At 41.7% G+C, this 12,326-nt stretch overlaps 1 protein-coding gene across 4 annotated transcripts in view; it reads right to left on the reverse strand.

Moving 5' to 3' along the window:
• stk3 (serine/threonine kinase 3 (STE20 homolog, yeast)) overlaps positions 1-12,326 on the reverse strand; it is a 761,988-nt gene that overhangs the window by 646,184 nt on the left and 103,478 nt on the right. For all 4 annotated transcript variants that reach the window (XM_068031157.1, XM_068031154.1, XM_068031155.1 and 1 more), the window contains one exon: positions 150-230. In XM_068031157.1, the coding sequence (XP_067887258.1) occupies positions 150-230 (81 nt within the window). The remainder of the gene's footprint in view (positions 1-149; positions 231-12,326) is intronic.

Genomic DNA, 12,326 nt, shown 5'->3' on the forward strand with positions numbered 1-12,326 from the left:
AGGAAATCTGGGTGTCAGCAAACTCAGCACAGAAACTTACAATCAAAGCTACTTCAAAGCTGTGCAATGACACCAGTTTCCAACAGTATGACAGCAAGGGAAGGATCCAGCATTCCATAAGAAGCTCTCTCAATAGCTATGCCACTTACCCTTCACCAAGCTTTTCCAATACATCAAAAACCTCTTCAGGCTGCTTGGTAAGGCTGTCTTCACTCAGTTTTTTCAACTTGCTATATTAAAGGGAAAAAAGGAATTGAAGAACATAAGAAAGCATGGAATCAGAAAAGGCATTCAGTCTATTGAGAATGCTCCTCCCCTTATCATGTATAATTAACTCTGCCCAAATCATTGAATTAGTCAGAAAATGTTATGAAAAGTTGCTTCTTCCTGCAAAAGACATGTTTATAACACCACAATCAAAAATAGATATTACATAGTATTTACAGAACAGAAAAAGGCCATTCAGCCTAATAAGTCCGTCCCAATGTTTATGTTCCACATGAGCCTCCTCCCAACGCTTCTTCACGAACCCGATCAACCTATCTTTCTTTTCCTTTCTCCCTCATGTGCTTATCGAGCTTTCCCTTAAGTGCATCAATGGCAGTCACCTCAACTGTCTTTATGGTAGCAAGTTCCACGTTCTAACCACTCTCTGGGTAAATAAGATTTTAATGAATTCCTTATTGGATTTATTAATGACCATCTTATATTTTGGTCCCTAGTTCTGGTCTTCCCTGTGAGTGAAAACATCTTCTTTACATCTACCCTATATAACCAGTTACTTGCCAACCTTCAGAGCAAATAGGCTTTCAGTTACAAAACCCAAAATAAAAAGCTACTTTGTCTTTCTGAAGTAGTGAATAACTTCACACAAAATTTTTCTCATCCATTAGATATCGACATGCAAGGACATAATCTGCACATCACTATCCTTGCAATCTCCCTCCCTCAATGCCATTCTTTACCTATTCATCAATGCTTTCTGCTACCGACTGCCAAGTCAATTTTCAATGAAACCAGCTAATTAAGCTCCATACTTCTAAAGAAGTTTCAGCAGTGGAACTTGAGTAAATACCTTTCAAAATTCTAAGTCTGTTATGTTAACAGATTACTTCTCAACCATTCTAGCAGATAAGGGAGGAATTTATAAACTAAGAGCGCTAATTTGAGGTTTCAATAATATATAAACAAATAATAAAACACAGGATTGACTCATTTACATGTATTGAATTTTGCTGTTCTGTTTTCAATTTTATTTCAATCAAAAATCCTTCCTGATTAAAAAAGTTGCTGTGAGAGCATGATTTGGTCACAACTGTACTGTGCGCGCATCACAAATGTTTACTATTTTATCCAAGTTACACTCATTGCATTCAGTTAAGTTTGCAATTACAGAATCTTAGAAATTCACAGCACAAGAGACAGAAATTTGATGCATTGTGCCTGTACTGGCTCTCCGAAACAGTAATCCACTGGGTTCCAACACCCCCAGCCCTTCTTCCATAACCCATTTTCAATTTTATTTCACAAATAGTTATCCACTTGCCTTTGAAAAGCCATTTTGGATTTTACTTGCACAACCATTTCTCTTGAGGCATTCCTTCTCTAAACAACCCTCAGTGTTGAAGAAAAACACTCTCCAAATCTCTTTCCTTTTGTTTTTCTGATTACGATGGTAATTCATGTGCTCGTTACCAACTCACTGACCATTGGAAATATCCTTTCCTGATCAAACGAATCAAAACATATCAATTCTGAACAATTCCATCAGATCTCCTCTTAACATTCTTGCTAACATATGAAAAATAACCAACAGGAAAAGAAATACTGTTCCATCCAGCCTGTTCCATATAGTTGTGATACATCTTCCATCACAATACAGACATGCACCATTCTGTCTGGACTAATGCTTTGTCTTCCACCACTAGCATTAACACTCTCTTTGCCTTTGTCCCATGACATCTTTGTTACTTAATCTCTGCTGCCTTCTGCCCCATCACACACCTTCCCTTTTGTTCTCTTCCCCACCAAACCATCTCCATCACCCACCACTTCACTTGCTTAAAAACTAATTCTTTTCTAACCTCTGCCAGTTCTGATGAAAGGTCACAGACCTGAAACGTTAACTCTGCTTCTCTCTCCACAGATGGTGCCTGACCTGCTGAGTATTTCCAGCACTTTGTTTTTATTTCAGATTTCCAGCATCTGCAGTATTTTGCTTTTATATTACCACACTCTGCAAATTCCCCTACAAGCCACACAGCATCTGCCTTGGAAATATATTGCTGTTCCTTCACTGTCACTGGATCAAAATCCTGGAACTCCCTCTCTAACAACACGGTGGGTGTAAACGCACCAAACGGACTGCAGCAGTTCAAGAAGGCAGCTTACCACCACCTTCTCAACAGCAATTAGAAATGAGCAACAAATGCTGGCCTTGCCAGTGATGTCCACATCCCATGAAACAAATAAAAAAAACAAATCTGTGCATTCACATCCATGTACAGTAAACCAATTTAGACTTTAACTACTTTCCTTCTTACTCTGAACCCACCTAATAACTTACTATTTCCTACTCTAGTGCTATCTGTCTCTCCCAGTATTCTGTGCGCCTCTCTAGTATTATCTCCTGGTTCCCACACCCCTGCTAATTTAGCTTAAACCCTCCCCAATAGGGTCATGGTCCTGTCGGTTTTTTTTCCGGGAAGATGCGGTTTGCCTTTAAGGCTTGCAAAGGATCAGTATTGCTTTAAGAACCAGCAAGCCTCAGGAGTTATAGGAAGGTGCATTTTCATTGCCTAAGAAACAGCCATTTGGAGACTGCGATTCAAAGGGTGCATTCTCGTTAACATTGATACAGCCACTGGGAGTGAATCGCAAGCGATACAATTCAATTTTGAACTGGCTTTTAGTTTAAGACAGTTTGTTCTAACAGAACACACAGACAGAGGACACAGACAGCTGTGCTGTTTAGCACCTGAAAAAGAACTCTCAACCATTTAAACTGAAGGAATAGGAATTTAGTCTGTTTATTTATTATCTCTCAAAATTCTAAAACATCAAGCCAAAACAGAGATCTCTGGTAATTTAAACTGAAGGAAGGGAAGTTAGACTGTGACAATCTTTTGTCCCTCAAAAAACTCTAAAGTCAGACTGATCCTGTTGAAAGTGTTTGAAAGTCGCTAATTGTTGAAATTCGCTAGAGAAGGAAAGCAATATTCTGTGAGGACTTCAAGCAACATTGGACTGTAAATTTGCAAGAACTCTAATTTTTTCTATTTTAAATGTTGTTTATATCTTCATAGTGCTTAAGAATTTAGATCTTCAAATTAAAGAGTTAATTTGTTGATTGAAAGGCACCTGGTTTTGTGGACAGACGGGATTGAATTAACAGTGCGTTTCTCCCACCACAATCAGAATCGTATATTTTGATTGGGGACTTTGACTGGAGCAATTTTCCATATTGCTGGGTAGATGCCAGTGTTGCAGCTGTACTGGAACAGCTTGGCTTGGGACACGGCAAGTTCTGGAGCACAAGTCTTCAATACTATTGCCGGAATGTTGTCAGGGCCTATAGCCTTTGCAGTATCCTGTGCCTTCAGTTGTTTCGTGATATCACGCAGAGTGAAGCAAATTGGCTGAAGACTGGCATCTGTGATGCTGGGGACTTTAGGAGGAGGCAGAGATGGATCATCCACTCAGCACTTCCAGCTGAGATGGATCATCAACTTGGCACTTCTGGCTGAAGATTGTTGCAAATGCTTCAGCCTTATGTTTTGCACTAATGTGCTGGGCTCCCCCATCATTGAGGATGGAGATATTTGTGCAGCCACCTCCTCCAGTTAGTTGTTAAATTGTCCACCACCATTCGCGACTGAATGTGGCAGGACTGCAGAACTTAGATCTGATCCGTTGGTTATGGGATCGCTTAGCTCTGTCTATCGTATGCTGCTTACGCTGTTTGGCATGCAAGTAGTCCTGGGCTGTAGCTTCACCGGGTTGATATCTCATTTTGAAGGTATGCCTGGTGCTGCTCCTGGCATGCCCTCCTGCACTCTTCATTGAGCCACCGTTGGTTATGGGATAGTGTAGCCCTGTTTATTGCATGCTGCCTCCGCTGCTTGGCATGCAAGTCATCCTGTTTGTAGCTTTACCGGGTTGACACCTCATTTTTAGGTATGCCTGGTACTGCTCCTGGCACACTCTCCTGCACTTTACGTTGAAGCAGGATTGATTCCCTGACTTGATAATAATGGTAGAGTGAGGGACGTGCCGGGTCATGAGGTTACAGGTTGTGTTTGAAAACAGTTCTGCTGCTGCTGGCCCACTGCGCCTCATAGATGCCCAATTTTGAGCTGCCACATCTGTTCTGAACATATCCCACTTAGCACAGTGATAGTGCCACATTACAGGATGGAGGATATCCTCAGTGTGAAGCTGGGGCTTCGTTTTCAAAAGGATTATGCGGTCGTCATTCCTACCAATGCTGTCATGGACAGATTTATCTGCAACAGGTAGATTGGTGAGGACAAGGTCTAGTAGGTTTTTCCCTCTTGTTGGTTCCCTCACCACCTGCCACAGGCCCAGTCTGGCAGATATGTCCTTCAGGACTTGTTCTGTTGCTTGACTAGTCTCTGTGAAAGCTCTCCCTATTTTGGCACAAGTCCCCAGGTGTTACTAAGGAGGACTTTGCAGGATCGACAGGGCTGGGTTTACCACTGTGGCTTCCGATGCCTAGGTCGATGCCAAGTGTTCCATCCAGTGGTATCAAGAGTAATCCGGAGATTACTACTTTTGGGGTCCTGCTGTCTAATTTCGTACCTCGTTCACTAAATTCTGATAGCTGGATCATATCCCTCTTTCCACCTAAGTCGTTGGTGCCAATGTAGACCACGACTGCTGGCTGATGACCCTCCCCCTCAGGGTGCTTTGCTGCCAGTGACATCCTTGAGCCTGGCACTAGGGAGGCAACATAACATCCTGAGTTCACACCTGCAGCCAAAGAAACACCTGTCTGTTCCCCTATCGAATCTCCTATCATTATTGCTCTTCCAGTCTTCTTCGTGCCCCCCATACAGCTGAAACAACCATGGTACCATGGACTTGGCTCTGGCTACACTCCCCAGATGAACCATCACTTTCATCAGTATTCAGAACTGAATACTGTTTAGAGAATGAGATGCACTTGGGGACTCCTTCACTATCTGCCCGTATCTTCTTGACTGCCTGGTGGTCATTCGTTGCCTTTCTCCCTGCATACTCTTAAGCATCCATAAATGTGCTATCCACAAATTAAGACAAAAAAAAAGGAAAATCCTCTCCAATTGACTTAGGCAATTAAAAGTAGTCCAGGGGACCACCTTAGCCCTGATTATCATAATAGAAAACCTACCCCTTATATGAGAAAACCGGTCCTGCTCTCGCTTCAAGGAATTCAATCAGTGTTCATCATACAAGTGGAAACCAGTTCCAGATGTCCACTGTTCACTAACATCTAACTTATTTCTGCCATTACATAAGTTTTAAAAGCGACCACTGGTCCTCCCTAAACTGTTCAGTGCTACACAAACACAATCTAGTTCCTTCATTATCTTATAAACCCCGATCCAATCATCCACATGTATACACAACTCTAAACGGAGAACAAAAGATGAGAAAAAGTTTCTTCTCTCAAAGGGTTGCAAATCTTTGAAATTCTCTACCCTGGAGGACTGTGGATGCTCAGTTGTTGAGGATATTCAAGGTGGAGAGAAATAGATTTTTGGGCACTAAATGAATCAAAGGATATGGGGATCCGGCAGGAAAGTAGAGATGAAGTCAAAGATCAGCCATGATCCTATCAAATGGCAGAGAAGGCCCGAGGGGCTATATGGCCCCACTCCTGCTCCAAATTTTTATGTTCTTAAAGTATAGTTACCCAGCACTTGCCAAAGGCTCAATATCACTGACCATGTTAGGAGACCAAACCTGAAAATTCAGCTCCACATCTCAGACCATCTATTTCAAAGTGCTCCAAAATAAATTAATCCTTTTTAAAGTGTAGTCATTGTTATTTTGTAGGCAGACAAATTGCACACAGCAAGATCCCTCAGGTGAATGATCCATTAGTCTGTTTTGGTGGTATTGGTTGAAGCGCAAGTGTTGCCCAGGTCACCTGTAGAACTCCTTACTCTTTGAATAGCACCAAGGAATCTTAACAGTTAGATGGGGCCTTGTTTTGTGGTCTCATGTTAAAAAGGCACTTCCTCAGTACAAGCACTAAGGTGTCAGCTTGGATTATATGTGCACGTCTCGGAGAGGGATTTAAACACACAACTTTCTGATTCGGAAGGAGTATGACCACTGAGCCTATTTTACAGCTGAACAGAAAAAGAATCTATTCAAACTGTTTACAGCATGGTTAGTGCATCTTTTAATGCAAAATAGTACTGGAGATCTGGAACTCTCCAAAAAAAGGTGTGGTGCTAAATTAATTGAAATTTTCAAATCCAAAATCAAAAGATTTTTCTATTAGGGATATGGATCAAAGCTGAATAAAGATAATTGAGGTATAGATCGGTCATGATATCGCCAAATGGCACTATCTTGCCATATTCCTTTGAAAGATGTGCGCCATACCGAAAAGTTGTCTTAATCACTAGTGTGGGCCTTTAAAAAGAACACACACACACAAAAGTGGAATTGTTGGCCACAATTTTACGTTCAGGCAGTGGCCGGGAAAAGTTGGGGGGAGAGCCCGCCTCCACCAGGCATGGAAGCCATGCAGCGATTTATGTGGCCCAGGCCCGTAACTGGCCTCGGTCGGGACTTCCACCCATCTGAGGCAGGAAGTCCCATCTCCAACGTCTGCCGGCCAGTCAGAGGGCCAGCATCTCCTCAGTCCCAGCAGTGCCACCAGGAGTGGTGGCCACTGCCGGCACTACACCCATCAAGATATGCCAGCATGGAATCACAGAATTGTTACAGTGCAGGAGGCCATTTGGCCCATCGTGTCTATACCAGCTCTCCGAAAGAGCAATTCATTCAGTTCCATTCTCCTGCCTTCTCCCCGTAACCCTGCACATTGTTCCTTTTCATATAACAGTTTAATTCTCTTTTGAATGCGTCAATTGAACCTGCCTCCACCACACACTTAAGCAGTGCATTCTTGGTCTTAACCACTCACTGCGTGAAAGAGTATTTCCTCATGTTTCTTTTGCTTCTCTTACCAAATATTTCTAAATCTGTGCCCTCTCATTCACGATCCTTTCATGAGTGGGAACAGTTTCTCTCTATCTACTCTGTCCAGACTCCTCATGATTTTGAGTACCTCTATCAAATCACCTCTCAGCCTTCTCTTCTCCAAGGAAAACAGCCCTAACTTCTCCAATCTATCATTATAACTGAAATTCCTCACCCCAGAACCATTCTCGTGAATCTTTTCTGCACTCTCTCCAATGCCCTCACGTCTTTACTAAAGTGCGACGCCCAGAACTGGACGCAATACTCCAGCTGAGGTCGATCTAGTGTCTTATACAAGTTCAACATAACTTCCTTGCTCTTGTACTCTATTCCCCTATTAATAAAGCCCAGGATATGTAACTTTATTAACAGCTCTCTCAACCTTCCCTGACACCTTCAATGACTTATGCACATATACACCCAGGTCCCTCTGCTCCTGCATCCCCTTTAGAATTGTACCCTTTATTCTATATTGTCTCTCCACGTTCTTCCTACCAAAATGGATCACTTCATATTTCTCTGCATTGAACTTCATCTGCCACCTGTCTGCCCATTCCACTAACTTGTCTATGTCCTTTTGAAGTTCGACACTATCCTCCTCACAGTTCACAATGCTTCCAAGTTTCATATCATCTGAAAACTTTGAAATTGTGCCCTGTACACCAAAGTCTAGGTCATTAATATATATCAGCAAAAGCAAGGGTCCCAACACTGAGCCCTGGGGAACTCCACTACAAACCTCCCTCCAGCTCGAAAAACATCCGTTAACCGCTACTCTCTATTTCCTGTCATTCAGCCAATTCCATATTCCTGTTGCTACCGTCCCTTTTATTCCATGAGCTATAAGATGGCTCGCAAGTCTGTTGTGTGGGACTGTATCAAACGCCTTTTGAAAGTCCATGTACACCACATCAACAGCAATGCCCTCATCAACCCTCTCTGTTACCTCAAAAAACTCAAGCAAGTTAGTTAAACATGATTTCCCCTTAAGAAATCCATGCTGGCTTTTCTTAATTAACCCACTGGACACTGGCCTAAAACAGGTGAGTGGGGTTCAGGCCTTGCTGAGGACAATCAGCTGGGCCCCAATAAGGCGGGTGGGGGTCGGAATGTAGGGTGGTGGGGGGTAGTTTTAGTGCCGGCGGCAGGTGCTGCTGGGGATTCCTCTGTGGAGCAGAGTGCCTGATCAGGAGTGTTCCCCCAGCCCAAAAGGAGGTCGCCAGGTATTCCTGCGTGGTCTCCTCAGGTGGCGAAGCTTCCGTCGGCCACTGGCAATATACCAGCAGCGGTATAGGCCTGTGGCAGACAGTCCGTTTGCCTTCTCCCCCGCTGCTGGCAAAATAGCAGCGGGGCGGGTAGGCGATGGGAACGGCACCTCTCCCCACCACAACCTCCCAGCCCGCTCCTGGGAGGGGGGGGGGAGCATAAAATTCCAGCTGTTAAATCTTTACTAAACAGTTCATCTGTCAAAACATAATTTGTGAAAAAACATCACATCTGCTTTGAACCACTGCTTACATGATGACTATCCCTTCTGCCTCTCCTTCAGAATTGCAGAATAGCTAAGAAAACAACAGTTAAAATTTTCTCACCAATTCTACCGGAAATTTTTTTTACTGAAATCACTTTATCAATTAAAGAAAACTCAACAGATGGTTTGTCCCATGACATTTTACAGGACTTCATCGTTTTTGAACACTCTCCAGAGGAAAATAATAATGACATCTTCTCACATGTAACTCGATACCAAAGGGATATTGAAATAACATAAGACATTCGAATGTTAAAAATTACTTTCTCTTTCCAACCCCAATGTCACACATTTGGATCCATTTACCAAAAACACATTGTTTTATACCAGGCCAATTTCAATGAAAATTCCAAATTAATTTTTTTTTGCTACATTTCAAAACATATCATTAATTGTATGACCGCTGTGCCTCAGTGGCCTGTGAATCAGAAGGTTGTGGATTCCAGTCCCACTCCAAAGAGTTGAATATAATCCAGGTTGGCACTTCAGTGCAGTACTGAGGGAATGTTGCATTTTTGGGAGGCGCCATCTTTCAGTTGAGAAGTTAAACCTGCCACATGACGATACAGAGTATCACATGGCACAATTTTGAAGAGCAGCAGAGGAGTGCTCCCTGGAATCCCGGCCAATATTTATCCATCAACAAAAAACCCTAAAACAACTGGCTATCTGGTCATTATCACATTGTTGTTTATGGGACCTTGCACTGCACAAATTGGCTGCTGCGTTACCTACAAGTGACTACACTTCAAAAGCAATTAATTGGGATGCCTAGAGCTAGGTGAAAGGTGCTAATTAAATGCAAGGTCTTGATCTTCCTAACTCACAAAGGTATGTGATGCAGGAAGACACAGGTGGAGAAAACAATGACATTGAAGTGAGTGGAGCAGAGCATAGGGAAAAAAAGGAGGATATGGTAGAGCAAGAGCCAAGAAAGAGATAAATTTATTGAGATACAACATTAAACAAAAACAGACATTTTAAACCTTGAAAGAGAAACAGATGGAAGGGCAAATAATTGATTATGAATGAAGAGAGATAAACGGGAAGGACAGGAACTGAAAATTGGCTGTAGAACAGCCGTTTCTGATCCAGTGGGATCAGTGTTCAGACAGTTATACAAATTATATTTTCATGGGACAAGAATGAATAATGTTGTCAAGAGTTCCAAGAATACTCTAATAGATCAAACGGAGTTGGAAAGAACTGAACTACTACAAATTCTGATCAAAATAACCATTTTTTATAAGCAAATAAAAAAATCCCTTTTTGTATTTAATTATGAACTTTTAGAATATAGTTACAGCTAATTCACATTGATGTAAACGGTCACCATCACGGAGTCAGAAGCAGTTGACCGCCTGAGCAAACAAAAGCAAGAAATGTAAAACCGCCTGAACAGGGAGTCTCAAAATCTACAGGTCACACAACAGATGCAGTATAACTGCAGTCCAAAGTAAGATCACATCTTGAGTGCTGTGGACTAGTAAAGAAAAGGTACAGATCTCAATGTGAAGGTCAACTTGAGTCTGTTGAATAGGCATTGCCATTTACAGAATGTTATACATGTGCACACAGCAGTATAACTGTATTCACTTTTTATTATTAATTCTTGGGTTGTAGGTGTTGCTGGCAAGGCCAGCATTTATTGCCCATTCATAATTGCCCTGGAGAAGATGGTGGCGAGCCACCATTTTGAACCGCTGCAGTCCACAGGTACTCCCACTGTGCTGTTAAGTAGGGAGTTCCAGGATTTTGACCCACTGATAAATGAAGGAACGGCAATATATTTCCAAGTCAGGATGGTGCATGTCCTGGAGGGGAACTTGCAGGAGGTGGTGTTCCCATGTAACTGCTGCCCTTGTTCATCTAGATGGTAGAGGTTGCTCAACAAAAACCTAATATGTCAAAATAGATCAGTGTTCAGACATCTCAGCCATAATGGCCATTTATATTAAGCTTCAGTCCCAATTTGAGAGTATAAAATTAGCTATTGCCGCCCCCATCCCCTCCCCAGTATAACAGGACCCCACCAGTACAAAAGAATTGGTTCTAATAAAAGTGAGTAAACTGAAATCTTATTTAAACGTCAACCTAACTTCTAGTCACCTAGTAAGTCACGCAGGTTCAAAATCCAATCATGGCATAATTTACTGCGCAAGACAATTCTTTGCAATTTTTTTGATGCTCTAAATGGACAATGCAATTTATTCATTAGTAATATAGATTTCCTCAAAACAGTAATAACAATCTGGATTTTCCAAATAAAAAGTTATGGCAGACAACTGGGAGAACCCTTGTGGAAATTCACTCCATTTACTATACCTTTGCTTTACACGGTAAGCGAAGCAAAACATGCCCTACAGTACTAACCCACAGTAGCAGTTTCATTTTTAAGTTTTGTTTTTGGGATATGGGCTAACTGGTAATGCTGCCTTTATTGCCCATCGTTTTTATAATTGAACTGTTTGCTTGGTCACTTCAGAGGTCTTTAGGTAGATTATGAATGAAGTCACCTGAAGGCAAGTCCAGATAGGGGTGGCAAGTTCCCTTTCCTGAAGGACATTAGTGAACCAGTTAGAATTTTGCAAACTCCAGCAGCTTTCTTGGGCATTTTTCTTTCCTAGCAACAGCCCACAAATTAGAAGATTTATTGAATTCAATTTCATAACTTCCATTATTACGACCGAGGTGGGAGGAGTGCATTGTTAATTCAGCTCCATTTCTCCACAGGCCACAACATATATTTAAATTTTCCCACTTACCGAAACAGTCAATCATATACTCTATTTTTCCCCAGAATAAAGCACACCAACCAGGTTTCTTTAATAAACACCAAAATTATCAGTTTATTATAAATCAAGCTTCAACAAATATGGAGGTAAAACATACACACGATTTGAAATATTAGAGCTCCTTATTTATCCTAGCCCTCACACACATACATACACACACACACACAACCAGTTAACCAGGAAAAAAAATGGATTTTTGTTAACAGCTGTTACAAAGAATTAGTCGCAATTTAAAAAAGACCACTTAAGCTGAAAAGATGGTATGGAAAGATGTCCTTTGTTTTGGTTAGGCGTCCTAAATGCGAATAGGCGGCTGTCACTAGGATCTTCCAGAACTGTTCTTTCCACGTGGTGTTGAAGATCAGTTTGGGTAGACTTTGCAGGATATGCAGCTACAGAAGCTCCAAACTAGGTCTTACAACAGGAAGCAACAGCAAGATTTTTGTTCTCACACATTCAATGCAAGATTTCTTCAAAGATATAGGACTTCTTTTCAAGAGAGAGAGGGGAGCTGCCTTCTCCTGGCAGGTCAATAAGTAAACTGGCTTTTTTTTTTTATAAACAGTTCAAAATGAAACCACAACTTTCCAGAAGCCCAGTCTCATGACATCTATAAATCTTAGCTTGTCACTTCTTTGTAAACATATCTCCATATCAAAACAATTCCTGCTGGGTTTTTATTTGAAAACAGGTGCCTTCCAGTAACTGTTTATACAGTTCACTCTAAGTTCAAACCACCCAGTAACTGTTTACAGTTCCAGCATCTATGGAATACCTTT

Source organism: Heterodontus francisci, chromosome 5 (genome assembly GCF_036365525.1).
Source record: "Heterodontus francisci isolate sHetFra1 chromosome 5, sHetFra1.hap1, whole genome shotgun sequence".
In the NCBI taxonomy this organism is placed as follows: domain Eukaryota; kingdom Metazoa; phylum Chordata; class Chondrichthyes; order Heterodontiformes; family Heterodontidae; genus Heterodontus; species Heterodontus francisci.